Raw genomic sequence first — 20,001 nt, 5'->3', positions numbered from 1 at the left:
TGTTGATCTTATCTGCTGCTGCAGTAAGCCTAGAAAACTCTCTCCCTGGTTTCTTAAATTTTTTCTCCTCCCAATTTCTCTCTCTCTCTACAAATGTCTGTGATGTTCAGTACCTCAAGTGGAAGCACATCATTCCAATCAGTGATATGCAGATTACAGCATCAGAGGAAAGTAAAGATGAGACAGAAGGAAGAAATCACGATGGTAAAACCTAAAAAAATTAATAAAACTAGTACTAGTGTAACTGGATTTGGTGGAGGAAGAAAAGAGCAAACTTGGGGTTGTGTCAAAGGATGTGGAGCTTGTTGCAAACTTGATAAAGGTCCTTCTTTTGCTACTCCTGAAGAAATCTTTGAAAACCCAGACGACATTCAGGTTTCGTCTCCACTCTCACTATTTAGATAGATAGTAAATTTCTTATCCCTAAACCCCAATTCAATAGAATCGTTGGTTTGCACCTCAAGGACTCAAATTTATGCAAAAACTGTATAGCAGAACAATGTCAATTGCAGTTTTCATTTTGGGTATTGGATTCATCGATAGAGTCTCTCCTTCTACAGTTTGGTTTGTTGTCCTTAAATTGTACACTCAAATGTCCAAACTAAAATGATTCAATTGCATGTTGCAGCACTCTCGTTATCGAATTCAGAATCCTAAACGACTTCTTATTTTTCAGTTTAGGCTTAATTGATGTTTTCGTTTCAGTGATAGTTTGATACTGTTCACTTTTTCTCATGAATTCAGCTTTATAAGAGCATGATAGGACCAGATGGATGGTGTATACATTACGAGCAAACAACGAGAACATGCTCTATATACTCTGGTAAGTGCGTTCACTAGGTGCCTGCAATCTAGAGATCAGCTTTGGGCGCTCCCTAAGGGATATGTGCCTTGGATGGCTTCGCAATGGTACAATTGCTGTTAACTAGCCACATCTCTAGTGGGAGGGTCTGAAGCTATGGACGGTCTATCACAATTTACCAGGTTTTTCTACTATCGATAGTTAGTAGCAGTATTTACCCTGACGCCATATTATTTCCCAGATCGGCCATATTTTTGCCGGGTGGAACCTGGTGTATTCGAAGAGCTGTATGGTATTGATGGGAAGAGATTCAACAAAGAAGCTTGCGGGTACATTCTGCTCACACTCTATCTCAACCTTGCAGAAATCTCATTTAGAACAACTATTTTTCTGCATCCTACTTAGGCCTCTGACTTGCACTAAAATCTTTTGTTTGCAGCTCCTGCAGAGATACAATCAAAGCAATATATGGTGCAAGTTCACAGGAACTGCAAAATTTCAATCGCAGTGTAAGGAATTCAAATTGTAAGTCTTAAATAACTTTGACAAGCTATAAAGGTTGAATCTCAGCTTTCAATTTTGTAGTGTTTTAAATGAGTTGAAATTTATTCGGCGTCTGAGTTTTCAAGATTCTATATAATGCTTGCATTCACACATAAAAGCAGAGAAAAGGCAAAACAACATTTCACTGACTTGTCAACTTCTAACTTTTCTATTTGTACATACCGAAGAGTTTGGATACAAAAGAAAAAATAAGTATATCATTTTGAGATTCATGTACGTATACGAATGAAAATGTGAAACCCTAAGTTGGAAACGAAATTGTACTCTGCTAACTCAGACTATTATACAGGAAACAAAAAATAGGTTACCGTTACAGGACATAAGCTGTAGTTTATCATACTATAGGTCCAAGACCTAATTCTTCTTCAAGTTCATCGTCATCTTCAAACAACTTCAGAAACCGAGCTTGATCCTGTTCTCTTTTCTTTTTCTGCCAGTATCTGTACCCAGTCACAGCTCCAAATATTGATACCCCTGTGACTAGTACTGTAATGACTACCACTAGTATCACATTCATTCCATTCCCTTTAAAAACTCCTGTATGTGAAACATTGCAGCATATGATTAGAACATATAAACCAGGTCACGGCTTTTGTTAAAGCTATTTTACATTTGAGGCAACTGTTACGGTGTAAAACAACTGACTGTAGGTAAGAACTTACTTGTTCCGAGACCAACACAGTCCGGGCAATAGAATGTTGCATTGAACTCCTTGTCCTTAAAACGCGTATAATTCCCTTCAGGAGATGTAAAATCAGAAGGGCAGAATTCCCAAGCGTCAAATATATCATCTGTTTCTATTGTGTCCTCTTCATACAACCCGCATCTCTTACATTTCTTTTCCAACACTGTCAACGGCTGCAAACAAGAAAATCTCCATATTAGCATGAAACTGCAAATGACAAAGTTAACAGTTGCTACCAGCTACACAACAACATGAGAATTACAAGTGTTGGTTGAGCAGACGAACCTGCCAGGACTCTTCGCCGTTGAAAGTATATAACGAGTGTGCCGTGTTTACGTCTGGTAAAACTGTCTTGTTCTCGTCTTGACATCGAAAATAGACAGTTGGTTTGTTGTTTAACCATTCATGAGTCTTGAAGATTTGTATTGATTGTAGTGTCACAACTGCTCCAGATGAAAATATACCTGCAGACGAAAACAAAATACACCTCTCTTAAGAAAAACAATACCTTTCTGATGAAGAAAAGCTTGTGAATGGAAATTAGCTAAAGGCCAGACACAAAAAATCAAAGCAACATCATAAAATCCATGAAAATTCATTCTTGCATACAAGAACACCCCAAAAAACCATAGAAAAACAGGCACAGATTATGATAAAATCCCTAATTTTGGAGAGGAAATTTACCTGGAAGGAAGATTAGAGAGATTGAACAGATGAAATAGAATTGGAGCACCTTTGAATTCGATAAAAATCGAATCATAATTCCCGAATTGTGGTTTAAGAATTGATTGAATTTGGTTGATTGTCAGAGGGATTTTTAGGTAGTTGAGAGAGTTGGTGATAACAATCAGGAAAAAATAGAATCGAATCAAAGGAGGTGTGGGATACTCATTATATATATTCTTTGTTTACAGCAGCAGCTTCCGTTATGTTTCCAACTAGCAATTTGAGTCGTCACGAAGCAATTGTTTTAACGCGTGAGTCACCCATTAACTGAATTTTAAAAACAGTGTTTGTATTGGACACAACGACTTTTTGAAATTGGCGTCCACTGTTGACCTGTTTTCGAATGGTTTTGACCGTTTTGTTATGTCTGGTCTGGATTCGGCTGGACTCTTATTAAAGTTGGGGTTGGGCAGTGTGCTCTGAATTCTGTTGCCTCGAATAAGTTGTTTGTTTCAGATGTCTTCGAATCAGATTTTTGTGCCGAGTCAGATTTCGAATCAGATATCAAAAAACGGAAAAATAAATGCATCTATTCTATAACTTGGAGTGAGTCAGATGCCAAATTATCGAGTCAGACCCAGACAAACAAGGTGGAAATCTACCGTGTGAGTGTGATTCAAATTCTATACCATAACTACTGCAAATCTTGGCTTCCAAGTTGTAAAAAACTCTTATAACCCTCATTACAGTTATTACAAGCAGAGCCTTGCACAAGTAAGTTTATGCATTACATTTGCTATTTCATAAGCATCAGAGTTTATGCATTACATTTGCTATTTCATAAGCATCAGAGTTTATGCATTACATTTGCTATTTCATAAGCATCAGAGTTAGTCTCACATTCATTCAAGAAGTGTCTAGTCTGAAAGGAATACGGTGCTTTCCAACTGGTACGCTTTAGTAAAGAAAGCAGGCCGGCATAGGTATACTGACATGATACTACTCATAGTAGAAGCCCCAATCAACATGTTCATTACAACAATCTGCAATTGAATGGCTTCCATAGGTGATGCTCCTCCCATTATAAGTCCAGTCATTGCGCCAGGAAGTGATATTAATCCTACTGTTTTTGCATTATCCAGAATTGGAGACAACGCCAAAATCAAAGACCTTTTTACTTGCTCAACCGTTGCTTGTGTAGGCGTTGCCCCAAGTGCCAATGCTGTCTCTACCTGCACAAACACATTCGTAGACGTCGATTATAAGGTGAGTAAGCACACAAATAATTCCAGCTAAATTGGGACAAGTAAGCAAATTTCAACGCACCAGAGCTTTTTGAATCTTGAGATCATCCCGCAGCCTTTTCATGGTAACTCCAGTAACTGTCATTGAATTACCAACCATCATTCCTGCCACCGGGATTATATACCGGGGAGTAAAAGGGAACACATTCAAGATTACTAGCAAGAACATGGTCACAGCCGTTCCTGCCAAAATGGATAATCCAGCAATATACTTCCCCCGCGGAACATGTTTTGCACGTTGACCCGCTGTATAACCAGCAATTGTAACCTGCAGGCACACCAAAAATTTTCATTCCATGAAGCACAATTCAAAGACAAATCTAACTAAGAAACACCATAACTGGCTGCAATTAGCTCAGTTGGTCGGAGGTCAGCAATTTGAGTCCCATGGGACCATAAATCAAGATCATTTTTGTTTTGTTTTGTTGAAGGAATCAAGATCATATAACTACCAGCTAAAGACAATAGGACAACCCAGAAATAAAATTCACAAGTTTACAAATAAAGTCAATAGAGGAGGGGGGGAAGGAAAGGCAAACCATGAATAAGTAAGCAAGAACAATCCATCCAGAGTTTTTCTGAGTGAAAATAAACTGCAAAACAAATCCAATGACAGATAACTGAAGAAAAGCTCTGACAATTGCAACAAACATTTCTTTCTCTAATCCTAGATTCTGAACAAATGATAAAACAACTGCCACCAAAACCACAGCAGTAGCTGCTAATGGTTTCACCATTCCTTTCAAGAACTCAACAAAAGCTGGATCCATATTCATGGTTCTTCTCCACTGTCCAGAAAGAATCACTTCAATTTAGAGATTTGTAGAGATGAAATGGTTAAAAGGGTTTTAGGAGAAGTTCTTTCGTTTTTTAGCTAGATTCATTTTTAGAACTACCCTCCCCTGCATAAGTCAGTGGCGCAGAGTTGACATCTGGGGAAGGGAATTTTTAATTTTTAAAAAGGTGATGTGTTGTGGGAAAAAGTCAAGAATGTTTTAGTTTGATAATGTACATCGCAAGTAAATTCTACTAAACTCTCAGATTAGGATATTAGAGCTGTTGATTTGTTTGACTCTTGGAATTTATAGGTTTTGATGTGGATTTTGAGGGATATCAACGGGTTTGGGTATAAGGAGTATGGTGGGGTGTGCTAGCTTAAGTTGGATGATAAGGTTGTGGAGAATCTAACTGAGTAATAATGTAAGAAGGTGGGACCTACCTGTTGGGAAGTGGAGACGTATTTGGACGGAAGTACGGAAGTGTGTCACATGTATGACACGTCGAACTGACATCGAGACTGCCTATCAGGAGCCTGTTTGGGGGGTCAAAACTCGACCTTGCTGCACCTTATCTAGCAGGCGTTAGTTCATATTTGGAACATGACGTGTCATAATCTTAACGGTGAAGAGGGAATGACGTAGTGGGGTGAAGATGAGAATGATGAAAGGTCTGAATTGATTGTCTTAGATGTGGACTATGTTAGTTGTCTCTGTTTTAGAGTTTCGATCAGAACTTAACTTCACAAATTTGCTTTTAATATATTCTTTTGAGATTCAATCCCAAAATTAACTTTTAACTTCTCAACTTACAAGATAGACTTCCAGTTTGGGCACTACTTGAAAAAATGTTTTTTACCTTCTAAGTCGAAAAGTCAGAAATTAATTTATCCACTAGAAATCCAGAAGCAAAAGCATTTCTTTACAAATGATATAAAAAAACCCTCGGAGTTATGTGAGAATCAACGAAGTCATCCTGATTATGGAATTGGTTAAGTTCGTTCAAGAAATAAATCAGATATGTCTGTGAATAACACAAGGAGTGTTTGTGGCATTTGCTATTCGATTTTATTTTGCAAAAACAGTTTCCCCTTGTATTCCAAGGACTAACAGAGACTTATATTCAACTCAAGTTGCTATTCAAAACATTTTTGTTCTGCATGGTTTGAGGGTAGCAATTAAGATGATGACATTGAGGGCCAAGATTGGATGAGTCTTACTATAACAAATATCTTGTATATCTGGAAAGTGAGATGCGACCTAATATCTCAAGAAAAGAGATGTGAACCTGTTGTAGTTATCAAGCTGATCATGACCTTTGCATCTTATTTGTATAAGTTACATAGGTCAAGTTCATGTCGAAATTATTGTGGATACTCATAATACAAACAATATTGGACATTATATGAACACCCATACATCAAATTAACAGTGATGCATCTTTTGATATTGATGCTAACTTAAGTGTCATTGTTGTGGTTGCTCGTGATCATATGAGATTGTGAAGGAGGCAGAACCAGGTTCCTAAAAGAATGCCCAATAGCAAATCAAGCTGGGAGTTTTGCTTTCTAGGAAGCTTTCTTGTAAGATAATGAGACTCTTCAATGATGACTAACACGAAAAGTATTGCTCTCTTTATTAATAGTGTAAGGAATCCAATGTGGGGGGTAGAATTGTAACATTTTGGATGAAACTTCATTTGTTCTTAATTGTTCTGGAGATAATTTTTTTTAGTTCTAACCTATTCTAAATTAGAATCGCTGCGCTCTTCCCAAGGACCCACATAATCGAAATAGCGAAATTCTTAGGTAATCTCAATGGGTTCAGAAACCACGCATTTCTCTGGATCATCATAATGTATTTTCACATATCCACTCAGAGGAAGGTCTTTTCGTAATGGATGACCCTCGAAACCATGACCGTCGATATACGTAGAAGATCCGGATGATTGATGTAAGAAACACCAAACATATCTCATACTTCTCGTTCCAACTGGACGACTGATGGAAATTGACTGACTAACCGGAGATATTCATGTTACTTCGTCTACACTAGTTTGTAAACGAATGCATGAGTTATACCGAGTACTCGGCAAATTGTGGACCACTTCAAATCTTCGTTTTCGAGGGGGATGATCAACTCTGCAAATATGTATTGAAAATCATAGATATGCAATCTGAGAAAGCATAACAATGGAAATGAGTAGTCTGTATTGGTCTCAGATCTATTCCCATGTTCTGATTTTTCCATTTGATATACCCATTTCTTGGGGTAAAGTCTCCCAACTATATTGGAAAATGGATTGGTTATCCATAAAACGCTTTCTTGTAGTTCCACTTTCCAAATGCAGAAAGACTTGTCGGAAATCGCCGGTTCGGTTAGTCCGATCAAGAAAGGCATGTGAGTTACGGGGCGGAAGTGACTCAGGGAGGGCCTTACTTTGACTGACGCGGACGTGGTTCCCTCGTCGTGAAAGAAGTAATGAAAGGAAAGTCCCGAGTCACATTCGTTCTTTCCTGTCTTTAAAGCAACACATTCTAGGTACATATCATTGGCATTGGATGTATCTTTGGTTGTGGTCGAGTCAAATCTGCTCCGCCTTTTTTACATTGCAGAAAAGAGATCCCTTACCTCTGCCCGCTCTATAAAATGATGGGTATCATGTCCAGGAGGCTGCAGGTACTATGGATCCTCTGACTCCTAATCAGGTTGCCTTCTCGAGTCTCGCGGGTCTTGCATGTAGGTTGTGACGCGTCTTGATATGGTCGTCTTCTGTCCCCCTGCCGGTGGAGAATTCGCTCCCAAGTCGTCGTTCTGCTGCATCTGGCCCGCTCTCTAGGCACATTTGGAAGGAAAGGGTGTAACAACGTAGACCTCATCTCTAGAAGCCTGGCTCGCGAGGCGTCCCTCTCGCAGTAGGGAATATCCCACTCACCTCTGTCTCGTGATATGCTATGTTTCCCATTGATTGACACTAATGGGTGAGTCCCATGCGTAAGTGAATATTGTGGATCGGGGTTTCACGCACTAATCTTTACAGGTGCCCTTAGTAGGCCGAGAACCCTATCTAAACCAATCATCATATCATTCCCTAAGCCCAATTGCTGGAAAGGCTCGGCTTCAAAACCGTACGTGGATCTTTCGCCTCATACAACTACTCTCGGGATGGAGTTAAGCCCTATCTTGTACGCTTAAGGTTTTTGTACACGACTCAAACAAAACAATCACGAGGTCCAGAAAAATTCCGCCATCGACCCATCGCTTTGATGTAATAATAGCTATTCGTGCCCTCATCCCGCACGCTGAATAAGATCTTTCGGTATTGACGCACCTTGGGCACACTGTCACACATAAAGTTGGCCATAATGTTACAACTTTACTAGGTGGAAAAAAGTAAAGTGGCAGGCAAATTAGCCAAATTTAGAAACATGGGACTAGTAAGAACTGGCATACTAGACCTCCTAATGTTAGGATGTCCAAATTACTGGATGAAAAACTTCAACCAACTGTCTCTTAGTGTTGATATATTTTTCATTTGCATTAAAATAAAATAAAATATTATGAAGCTAGCCATTCGATTGTTGATACCAACTTTCTCTCTCGTTTCAGGTGGCTTTGGCGTTGTGTGAAATTTGGAAAAAATAATTTAAAATTTTTTACCGCCCATATACCAAAATAGCTGCCATAAAATACTAATATTGCGTTGCTTGGACACCATAACACAAAATATGGTTCGTCAGGGCTAGTAGAAGTAAAATACGATGCATGCGAGACCATACGGCGATCGAGACATTTGCCGATCCTTTGTGGGTTCCGGTGACAACTTTTTGTTGGGAGAAAAACAGAATAATTATTTGTTTTTTTTAAGATAGAAAGGTCATTCATTGATAAAAATTCCGAAAAGAGCACATTACAGATTCAATGACCAAAGTCTCCGACTAGAACGTAACAGAAACACCAAGGACAGCAAATGGCATGGAACAGAAACACAGTACAACTATCCGAGATAAAGAACTTCAATGAGTAACCACATCGTGGAGAACCCAAAGTCTCAAAAACTCAAAAGTATAAAAGTGCAATGAGAAAACCAAGCGTCATAGAGCGCCACCAAAAGGTGCTTTTATTTCTGTGTTTGTTTCTGGAAGTTTCTATATTGATTTACTTTTTTTTTTTTAATTTTTTGTTTGTATGCATCTTATCTGGTTTTGGCTTGGCTAATTAAAGATTTCTTTGATCTGCACACAGGTGAGCATGTTCTCAGAGTAGCACGAAAGAGAATTTGAGGTTGAGCTTGTTGAAGTATATGCGAAAGAGAGTTTGGTTTGGGCAGGTGACAAGTCTGGAATTTTCTGTCAAGTCAGCATATCTGAATGATGTTCATGATACTTCTACTGCTAATTTTCATCGTGAGAAAATCTAGTCGACTTTATGCAGGGACGGAGCCAGAAATTTAATACAGGGAGGCTGATTGACAAAATAAATTATTTAGGGAGGCTTATTAGGAGATTTTTCTTTTAATTAGAAAGAATTTTAAAGGATCACTAAGGAATTAAACTAAAACAGGGGAGGCGGGGGCCATCCCTGAGATCTCATAGCTCCGTCACTGACTTTATGACCTCATAAGGTGGGTTTTTCCCCTAAGGAACTGGTGCTTAATAGGTTTCTAACAATTGATAATCTTCAAAGGCGAGATTGTGCAGCTACGAAATTTGGTGGCAACCAGTCATATATACTTTATGTTCTCTTTGTAACGTGGCGCAGGAATCGCGAATATGGACTCTTTTTTGTGTGCAGGCTAACACCCATGTGCCTTCCTTCAGTTGTATGCTCGAGCTGTTCAAAAATTGGCCTTCTTTTCATGGCTCTTCTCTGTCTAAAAAGCTGTTTGGAAATGCTTACCTGCAAGTATATGTTGGAGTATTTGGCTTGAAAGGGATGCTCATTGTTTCGATAGTAAGAAAAGAGTGTTGGACGTCGTTTCAACGTGTTAGAGCACTGCTCGAACTCGCAAGCGTTGCTATCTCAAGCTTGTTTGTCAAGTTTAGTTTCCAAAACTATAAGTATTTGTAGATGGGGAAAAATGATTTGTTGGTTTTTAAGGAATTGAGGAGACGACCGTACGGAGGAGACTCCTCGAACCGAGCGAAATGTTAAACCTCACACAGATGCACCGCTGCAAAAGGGGTTCTTTAGATTCGAGAGATCAATCTGTAGTACTCCGCCCTAAATCAAGACAATGACCGTTCCAGAGTAAATTCGGTCACAAGAGAGGATGGGTTGATCTGTAGGAGAGAAGCTGGGAAATGTGTGGAATCAATGGTAATCAAAGATTGTGGGTGTGTGAATTCTAAATATGATAAGCTCTGAATGATTGAAATTGCTCAATTGAGAGTAATTGCTCAATTGATGAGTTGATGATCTCGTGTTGTCGATGAGACGTGAGATTGATGATACTGTTGATGCTGATCCTTCAATCATGATTCAAAGACTTATTTATATTGCTGGAATTTTAGACACCATGACCCCATGAAGTGTGACAGTTGATGGAATCAAGGAGTGGGGAAGTGGAGATCGTGTTTGAAACCAGTTGCTCAACGTGTGGAGACTTGGTCGATTTTTCACCCACTACCTCGTGAATTCCTTCAACTGATTGCACGACTTGCTCACATTCCATCGTGTGTTTGAATACACGTGTCGTAAACCGCCAGACCAAAATCCTAAGTGATACGTGATATGTTAGTCAATTGATGACTTCGTGGTTTGATGGGACGATGAGTCCATGTAGTCGTTGAGTTGAACATGATGTTCTGAAACTCATGAATTGAACATGTCATGAGACAGAGGTATAGTTCTTACGATGGAGTGAGCAAGTATTGCTCATTCGATGGATCGTTGAATATTGATTTTTGAACCAATATTGAGCGAATATTCCTCATCTGAGCAAGTGTTGCTCATGTGATGAATTGTTGAATATTTGATCGTCTGAGCATGTGTTGCTCATCTGATGGATTATTGGAAGCGTACCAAAAATATTAATTAGAATACTGGTCGCTGAACCGAGCATAATTAATAAAATTAATGACCATGAGGTTGTCGTAAAATTATTAAGGTTGGAATCTGGAATGATGATCCTTGGATTCAGAAACCCTAATTTGATTAATTGATGATCAATTCATGGTTCCTCAGAAGTTTAACCATGGGACGAAGGAGGGAACGACTATATGGGACCGTGGATCAACCATGTAGTTTCCATATGCTCACGTGAGCAAATACAAAGAACTCCTGAAGAGTTGACGATTTGTTGGTGAAAGAATGATTAAATGCTGGTTTAATCATTTATTCGAAAATGTTCGTCTGAGCCTTAGGTGAGCAAACCTAATTAATTATGACGGAGTGAGGGACCGACCATGGGGTCATGAAACCGGCCCTGGGTAGTCACGTGACCTCCTGATGATCACTTCATGAAAATCCAAAGTGTTTGGAAGAGTCTTGGACCTAATACGTGCAATTGTGCAAATTAGGTCAAAACTGTGAAACTTGATGGGACCGGCTTCTGTAAGCCAAAGAACCAATCTTGGTCGGTCAAGATAGCGTGCTCGTGTCCCCAAGGCGTCCGCGTCTCAGTCCTGAGAATTTTGATATTTTCTGGTGTGCAATTGAGCATTCATTCGAGAAAATATGCCAAAATTAGGGTTTCGACGAAACTGAGGAAAACACCATGAGATGATGGAAAATAATTATAAAATAAGGAATAAGGAGGCGTGAGACCGCCGAGGCCAAGACGTGGTCGGCCGGTCGTGACCACGGTCCCGTGATGCCATTTTCCTTAATTTTATAATATTTTTGATGATTTTATGAAGAATTCATGAATTTTAAGAAATTTGATGAATTTAGGGAGTTTCCATGAATTGAAGGAGTTTTCATGAGTTCAAGGAAGCAAAAAATATTAAAATAATAAAAACAGGGCATATGGGACCGTGGGGGCGTGGCCGTCCGGCTAGGGGCCCGGTCCCACGAGTTTTCATAATTTTTTATATTTTTTAAGTATTTTTCATGATTTGAGGGAATTTTTCCTAATTTGAGAGAAATACCATGAAATCAAGGAATTTGATGAATTCAAGGAAAAATAAAATAAAATAATAAAATAAGGGGCGTGTGGGACCGTCTAGGGCATGGCCGGCCGGCTAGTGGCCCGGTCCCACAAGTTTTCATAATTTTATTTATTATTTGATGATTTGTGCAAAATACCATGAAATCAAGGAGTTTTTCATGAAATTAGAGAAGTAATAATAATAATAAAATAATGAGGAACCGTGAGGTGTGGGGCCGGCTGGGACCAAGGCATGGCTGTTGGCCAACGGTCATGCCCCACACTTCTTTTCTTAATTTTATATTATTTTTTACGAATTTATGAAAATACCATGAAACCGAGGAGTTTCCTCGAGACGAAGGAGATTTGATAAAATGAGAGAATTTTCATCAAATCATGGAAAATAATAAAAATGCATTAAAAATATAAAACTTGCGTGGGATTAACCACGACACGGTCGATCGGTCGTGTGTCCGTGCTCCCAGCACCCTGGTCAATATTTTTAATTATTTATTATTTTCTTCCCTATTTTGCATAGGTTCATCGTTTCATTGTATTTTGAAATACTCTTTCTTGCGGTGACTGTTAGTGTATCGTCGTTGAATACACCTTCACCATTTGAATCGGGGCTTACTTAGAGGTAGCTCAGACGCCCAGTTGTTGGTTATTTATTACTAATTGTGGAATTCGGTGGAGAATAATTCACAAAACTGAGTAATAAGATGTTTATTATTAATTCATATGATCATCTGAGGATTCGAATACGAATTCAGAATAATAAAGTGAGCATTACCATTCCATGGGATCGTAGATTCGACCATAGAATCAGAGTAATTAAGATTTATCTATTACCATTTATGAGACCAGTTGTGGATTCGATCATGAAAAATGAGATAATATAGTTATTGCTATTCTATGAGATCAAGCCGTGGATTCGATCATAGAATCAGAACAATTGTTTATTGTCATTCCATGGGACCAATCGTGGATTCGACCATGGAATAGGAGCAATAATAGATTATTCTGGGAATTCGGTAGTGAACGTCACGACAGAATTAATCTTAATTAGGAATAATTAACTTTGTGGCTCTATACTAGCAGAGCAAGCTGTCTAGGAGCATTAATTATCCCGATATGAGCTTGTCGGTAAGTCATATCCTTTATATAGTCAGGGTAAACTCGTTGTTTGTTCCTGAAGACGTTATCACTCTATACTAGCAGAGCAAGCTGTCTAGGAGCCGTCCATCTCGTGATACTATATAGAAATAATCACTGAAAGTGTTCAGTATTCATGAGATATGCCGTTGTCTAGTCGTGAGACTACATATCTACATGTACTCTGAGAGAAAGTACTCTCCGTTGAGAATTCGATGAGAGACCCGTGTCTCAATACTCACGTCTGATTCCTGGATCAGAACTTCGTATAATTATGAGTTTACGAATTTATCCCTTGTCGAAAATCCACCATCTACAGTCTTAATTTCTAGTCAACTTGTAGCTAAGACTCGGATTAGGATAGAAAGTGTAGTTGAGATTTAGACTTCACGGAGTTCATTAATTGAAGACAAAGAACTACCAAGGGGAGCTTGTGGAACTTCATCAACAAAAGTTATGTGAAGACTTGAACTCATCCATCACTCAAAAGTCTATCTACTATATCTCCTATTTGAGACAAAACTAGTATACCTATATAGACTTCGATTATACATATTTGATATTTCGAGCTGAGTTTAACTCGCTTACATATTTCTCGAAATATGTGTTGGTAATCTTTCGCTTTAACCAATTTCATCTTATATTCTTGACGAAAGCCAAAAGATGATCATGTGAAAATCGCCTTGTAACATCTTACATAATTTGTGTGAGACAGTCATTTGATGTAGACTCGGAATGTTTTGTATTGATTATTCAATCACTTGAAAATTGCTTTGAAGCTAATAGTTTGTGTGAGACAACTATTGTCGTCTTCTAAGAATGTTTCAGTGATTGAAATGGAAGTTTAGAACAAATAACCATGATTGGATATAGCACAGTATGCGTACTTGTATATAATAAGGAATGCAATATTTGCAAACCGTGGCTATAACATTCATGAGTTGATTTGAGTGAATCAAAATCGATTTTTCTTCAATCGTGTCTTGTATACTTCTATGAGAATATAAACAATTGAACAACTCTAGAACTAGTTTCGTTTGAGTCATTTGAACTAGTTATGTTTAAGATGAATATGGTTGATATGAAAGTGTTCATATGGATAGCTTCGGTTAACTATTGTTAAGCCAACAAAGGTGTGCACATTTAGGTACGGTTACCGATATCTAAATGAAGTCACTTTTCATTTTTGTCTAACAAGCTAAGTTCGATCTAACGGTTGTAAGATATTAGCTTGAGTCTAATAAGGTTTTCATCTAACAGTGAATATTGAATGCTTCGTTACCAAGGTAACATTGATTGCAAACCCTGATTTGAAGACTATATAAGGAAGAACTCTAGCAACTAGGAAACCTAATCTCCACACCTCTTGTGTGATACTAGTTGCGATTAGAGTCGATTCTCCTTTAACCTTAGGTTTTTCCAAAACATAGTAGGTTAACGACTTAAAGACTTCATTGGGATTGTGAAGCCAGATCCAACTATTTCTCTGTATTTGCATGTTCTGATCTTGCCGTTTTCTATTGTGTTGAGTACTATCTTCTCTAATATTTGCTCGAGATTTAATCTCCGATAGGCAAGATAAAAAGTAGTCACAAACATATTCGTCTCATCGTTTGTGATTCCACAATATCTTGTTTCGTTACCATACAATTAAGATTATCGTGAGGCGATTGATATTTCTAGGCTGTTCTTCGGGAATATAAGTCCGGTATATCAATTGGTTCATGTTTACCTTGATTTATCAAAACACGGAACAAAACTCATAGGTATATCTGTGGGAGACAAATTTATCTATTCGATAAACTTTTCTGTGTGAGACAGATTGATTTATCAAGTCTTCGACTTTGGGTCATAGCAACTCTTAGTTGTGGGCGAGATCAGCTAAGGGAATCAAGTGCGCAGAATCCGGCGTGGTTCTAGAGGCGTAAGGAACGCGGCTGTACCTTGATCAATGTGAGATTGGTTAGGGCTCAACTACATTCCAATCCGAAGTTAACTTGGAGTAGGCTAGTGTCTGTAGCGGATTAACACAGTGTGGTGTTCAAATATGGACTAGGTCCCGGGTTTTTTTTCTGTATTTGCGGTTTCCTCGTTAACAAAATTTCTGGTGTCTGTGTTATTTCTTTTTCGCATTATATTTTCTATATAATTGAAATATCACAGGTTATGCGTAAGTTCAATCAGTTTGTGAATCCGAGCTTTGGGTTGTTGATTAAATTGATTGACACTTGGATATTTGTTTTTGATACCGTCCAAGTTATTTCTTATATTCAATCGGGCTCGCAAATTCCTATTTGTTTGATTGCAGATTGGATTGAGAAATTGAGATATAACTCTTGGATATACTTTTCTTAAGATTGAGTCTGACTGTCTAGTTGATTCTCTTGAAAGTATATTGGAGTTAGTCCATAAGATTGCTAAGCAAAATATTGGGTGTGGTTGTTAGACCCCCGTTTTTCACAACAGATGCTAAAGTTGCATCTTATCATTCAGATGTTGTCAAGACCAACACTTCTAATCTTTATATTGAAGACATCATCATCTCAAATTGGAAATCTCTATTATTTGATCCTCCATAGATCCCCTGGTCTTGTTTTGTTTAGGCTTTGGATTTTTCTTCCCTTTTCAACTTCCTTGTTTGGTAGATAACCCTAGTGGTATTGTAATTTGCCTCTCATCCTTTGATATGGAGGTCGTTTGAGGAAAAACACAGATATAATTGGTGTTTCAATGTAATATTATTCCTTTTCTTTGAAGTGAAAAGTTTTGAAATATATGTTCAAATGTGGAATCAAAATAACAATCACTCTTGATCTCTCAAATTAGGTTAGAAAACTTAAACCATTACTGAACTAGAAGCATATAATAAAACCTGCTTATATTAAAAAAAATAAAAAAAAATTAATAAACTTTCCAAACGACTAGATTTTTCTAACGACTAGTTTTTTCTTCCTATAAAAACCTGAAGGACGCATTTATGTGTCTAATTTGTCCTCAATGTTCCATATTGTTAGTACTCGTTTTTGTACTTATTATGGTGTTTTGTGTGTTTCTAGGTATTTTTGGAAAATAAATATTATTGGAAAAAGTTGCTCGAAAAGTGGTTTTTGGACCTCAGAAAAGTGTTAAAGGCACCCTCATTTTGGATAAGGGCACCCCAGACATCCCAGTTGTTAAAGGCGCCTGTGTTTTGGATCGGGGCACTTCATCTTCAACAATTCAAATTTGAAATTGGCGGTAAAAATGTGGCAGACTATTATCAGAATTAGGGTTCCTGATTTAGAGTTGTTTTAGAGAGATTCAATGGCTGAGATTCTTTGGGATGAGTTGTTTGTGCGTCACAGGCGTGGTATGATTGTCTGTTTTGACTGAATTTGTCTAGATAATCCAAGGGATCAATCCAAGGAAGTTCGTGCATGGGAGAAATATGTTGTCACCTGCGTAACTGCTGAATCGAGTTTGAGAAGATTTTGTGGGAATTCAATCGAAGTTTTAGCTTGGTTTGGGCCTGTTAACCGCAAACAGGGCTGGTAATCCTCTTAGATTCGTCAAAGTATGGCTGCATCGTGGGATTGAAGCACACAGAGCAACACGTACACGAGAGAGGTTTTTCACGGGTCTGCTTGAGTTTTGGAAGCGTTTGAACGTGTTTTGTGCATGTCTGTTGACTCGAGCAACAGTTTGGAGTGTGTAAGAGATAAATATGGAGAGTTTTCAGCTGGCAGAACTCGTGGAGGAGATAAAAAAGGGGAGAAAATATTCTTTCTTCATTTCCGAGTAATGGGAGAACTATATGCAATTATGATGTGATATTTTTGTGCTGTTTGATTATAAATAGACGCTGGGAGTCGAAGAAAAGGATATAGAGAGATTGGGAGAGTTGCATAGCATCAGAAAGTCGAGATAATCAAGTGGCAGGAAACCACCATTTCTGCTGCTGTGAAGAAAACGAAGAACATCGACCCACACTCATTGGACGCCTAAGGACAGTCGTTTACGCTACAGCGGAAACGACCCACAGTCAGGGTCGTAGATCAGGAGACAGTCTTAAAGCAACAGTAACAGTGACAGAAAGCTTATATCGTTCTTTGTAACAGCTCGGTTTGTAACACTTATAACTGTTACAAACCCGGTTTTTATTATATTTCTCCAATTTTCATCATTTGTAAACCCTTTGAGCAATAATAAATATTTTTGAGCGTGTTTCCAACATGATGAGCGGCTAATTCTCTCACAACCAAGGCAATGAGGAAGCTATTTACGCATGAATAATTGGTAATCATTTACTTTCTCTAATTTATAATTTATAAATCACTCAATACTGCTTTTGCAGAGTTTTTAATTGTTTGAAAAAATTTCTTTATTAGTTGTGATTCAATTAGATAGGTTATGCTTTGTTTAGATAATCTATGCTTAGGGGATACAATTAATTTTTGAAAATTTTCCTGATTATTTGTGAATTAAGAAATAAGGGACTTAAAAGATAATTAGAGGTTTGGATTTTTTTACCATAATTTATTCATGTGTAATAGTGGAATCAGTGTCTTGGTCATTCCCAATATCTTGAAACCAAATTTTGAGTTAAGTTTTCTTTAATTTTTAAGTCTAAATTCTTTTGCTTTCACAAGTTTCAACGAACCTTTTTACTACAACTCAATTGAAAATGACATCAATTTTTGGCGCCGCCGACGCGGATTTGTGTATAGATTTGTTTTTAGGTTTTATTTTTATAGATATTTTATTTTATTTTATTTTATTTAGAAACTGTAATTAAGGTTTTTATTTTTGTAATCTTTTATTTTTGGACATTTTTTTATTTTCGGACATTGAACTTTGGGACTTTATTTTTTTAAACCCTACGGAAGGGTAGTTTTAAATATAAACTGTGTGCAGAGAAGGACGACGATTACAATATCGTCTCGGCCCCTCGGGTTCGTACACGACATTGGAGTTGTGGACCGAGTCGACTTTAATGGTTCATCCCCTGTCAGCGGGTTTACTGGATGATTTTGTATGCCTATATGTTGAGGACCTGAAATCGGATTTAATTTTCTAGTAAAGGCAAGGCCTGGACAAATCAAGATAAAGACTCGGATTTCATCACCGGTTCCTTATTGGCCGCCTTAAGAACACGTAACCTACGTGGACCTAAGCCTAAAATTTTGATTAGAACGAGACCGATAGGGTAACGATCTTAATAGGAAAGTCATTCGAGAAATATTGGTTACTATTTTAAGCATACTTCGAAGTTCATGATGGTTTCTTTGAGTTGAATGCATGACTGCGCCGCCTTATAATGTCGGTGATGCCTTGGGTATCAAAGCTCCACTGAGCTTCCCTCGCCTCTATTCAACTTACTTTGACTCGGATTGATTCCAGAGGGGTTTGCTTAAATTGTAAAGAATTCCCTTTCGAAGGATTAAAAGCTGGTCTAGAAACAATCTAAGTGGATCCATCATGCCTTTTGTTTGCTAGAAATCTTTAGGTTTGTTTTGGTGGAGTCAGCCTGCTTTGTGTTTTCTTAAAACTTCCCTTCCTTTTAGGATTTTTTTTTTCTTTTCTTTTTTTAGTGTATGCCCGAGGTCATTAGAGAACGGGCTTGGAAAAGAGACAATCTAAGTCGATTGATTAGTGGAAAACCTAGTATTTATTCTTGTGGAAGCGGGGAGCTCGAAGACTCTTCTTTTGAGAGCCCTGCTTTTGGAAACTTCAGTTTTGAAAATATGTCTCTTGGTGAGGAAAGTACACCTAGTACTTCAGTTGTGCCAGCGATGGCAACTTTGAAAGATTACATGTTCCCAACTAGGAACAACCGAGCCTCGTGCATTAAATTGCCAGCCACTACGGCTAATTTCGAGATAAAACCTAGTATTCTTCAGATGATCCCTATATTCTTAGGGAAAGATGATGAGAACCCTTATTTTCATATTTGGGACTTTGAGGAAATCTTTGGGACAATTAGAATAAAAGACCTTACTGATGAAGTTTTGAAACTTAAGATGTTTCCCTTTTCCTTGAGAGATAAAGCCAAGACCTGGCTGAACAACCTACCACCTGAGTCCATTGAAACATGGAAGGAACTTGTTGCTGCTTTTTATATGAAATTCTACCCTAAGCATAAAACTGTAGCTGTTAGGCAGAAAATTAGTGCTAGTGTGCAACAAGAGGGAGAGTCTCTTTATAGGTTTTTAGAGAGATTCAATGATCTCCTATCCCAGTGTCCTCACCATGGATTTGATAAGATGAAACTTGTAGAGATTATTTATAATGATTTAGACTATTCGACCAAAGCCATGGTCGAGTCTATGTGCGCTGGTGAGTTCACCAGTAAAAATGCTGATGATGCTTTTACCTTCTTAGGAGCTATTGCTGAAAAATCCTAACAGTGGGAGTCTTGTGTTGAACCCCCTAAAAGATTCTTGGTCAACAAAAGTAGCACCAATGTAGTAGATACAAGCATCGGGTCAGATGCTAAGTTTGCTGCTTTGTCTAGAAGGTTAGAAGCTTTGGAATTAAATCAGCCTAAACATAGGTCTCTTGTTGAACCCAATAAAGCCTCTCAAATCTCTAGTTGTGGAATAGAGACCGATAACTCATTTGGTAAGGTCAGGTTAGTAAAGAGCAAACCCATGCTGTCTATAACAATGCTAGGTTTGAGAACCGTCAGAAGTTTGACCCATACTCAGAGACCTACAATCCTGGTTGGAGAAACCATCCTAATTTTTCTTGGTCTAAGGGCCAGAATCAAGGTCAGTCTAGTAGTTCTCAGCCTCCCCCAGGTTTTGGTCATGCTAAGAACTCTTCAGGTCAGGCCCAGATCCAGAACCCTTCTGAGAATAGAATGACTAGCTTAGAGGAATCTCTTAGTATATTAAAAAAGAGCCACGATATGCTATCACAAAGCCAGGAAATGTTAATAAAGAGCCAGGTTAATTTTCAAGAGGAAACCAAGCAGAATT

The 20,001-nt window shown here is 38.1% G+C and overlaps 3 protein-coding genes across 4 annotated transcripts; 1 reads left to right on the top strand and 2 right to left on the bottom strand.

Annotated features, from left to right (window-relative positions):
- The first annotated feature begins 23 nt into the window (after positions 1-23).
- On the top strand, positions 24-1,437 carry LOC113309082. Its single transcript, XM_026557511.1, has 4 exons — positions 24-375; positions 745-823; positions 1,044-1,131; positions 1,242-1,437. Exons 1-4 carry the CDS (start codon positions 94-96, stop codon positions 1,336-1,338), a joined length of 546 nt encoding a protein of 181 aa, XP_026413296.1. The 5' UTR covers positions 24-93; the 3' UTR covers positions 1,339-1,437.
- Positions 1,438-1,470: 33 nt separating this feature from the next.
- On the bottom strand, positions 1,471-2,985 carry LOC113309081. Its single transcript, XM_026557510.1, has 4 exons — positions 2,736-2,985; positions 2,337-2,515; positions 2,029-2,224; positions 1,471-1,903 (listed from the first exon to the last, which is right to left on the bottom strand). Exons 1-4 carry the CDS (start codon positions 2,809-2,811, stop codon positions 1,701-1,703), a joined length of 654 nt encoding a protein of 217 aa, XP_026413295.1. The 5' UTR covers positions 2,812-2,985; the 3' UTR covers positions 1,471-1,700.
- A 391-nt stretch (positions 2,986-3,376) lies between these two features.
- LOC113307542 (protein ALUMINUM SENSITIVE 3-like) lies at positions 3,377-4,943 on the bottom strand. 2 transcript variants are annotated; one of them, XM_026555979.1, is made up of 4 exons: positions 4,561-4,943; positions 4,044-4,289; positions 3,592-3,949; positions 3,377-3,554 (listed from the first exon to the last, which is right to left on the bottom strand). In XM_026555979.1, the coding sequence occupies exons 1-3, from the start codon at positions 4,795-4,797 to the stop codon at positions 3,635-3,637; spliced, it is 798 nt and encodes a 265-aa protein (XP_026411764.1). In that variant the 5' UTR covers positions 4,798-4,943; the 3' UTR covers positions 3,377-3,554; positions 3,592-3,634. The 2 variants fall into 2 exon arrangements, with proteins under 2 accessions (XP_026411764.1, XP_026411763.1); XM_026555978.1 differs by having other exon boundaries at positions 3,384-3,949; positions 4,561-4,942.
- Positions 4,944-20,001: the final 15,058 nt, after the last annotated feature.

Source organism: Papaver somniferum, chromosome 9 (genome assembly GCF_003573695.1).
Source record: "Papaver somniferum cultivar HN1 chromosome 9, ASM357369v1, whole genome shotgun sequence".
NCBI lineage: Eukaryota > Viridiplantae > Streptophyta > Magnoliopsida > Ranunculales > Papaveraceae > Papaver > Papaver somniferum.
This window is presented reverse-complemented; position numbering and strand designations above follow the sequence as displayed.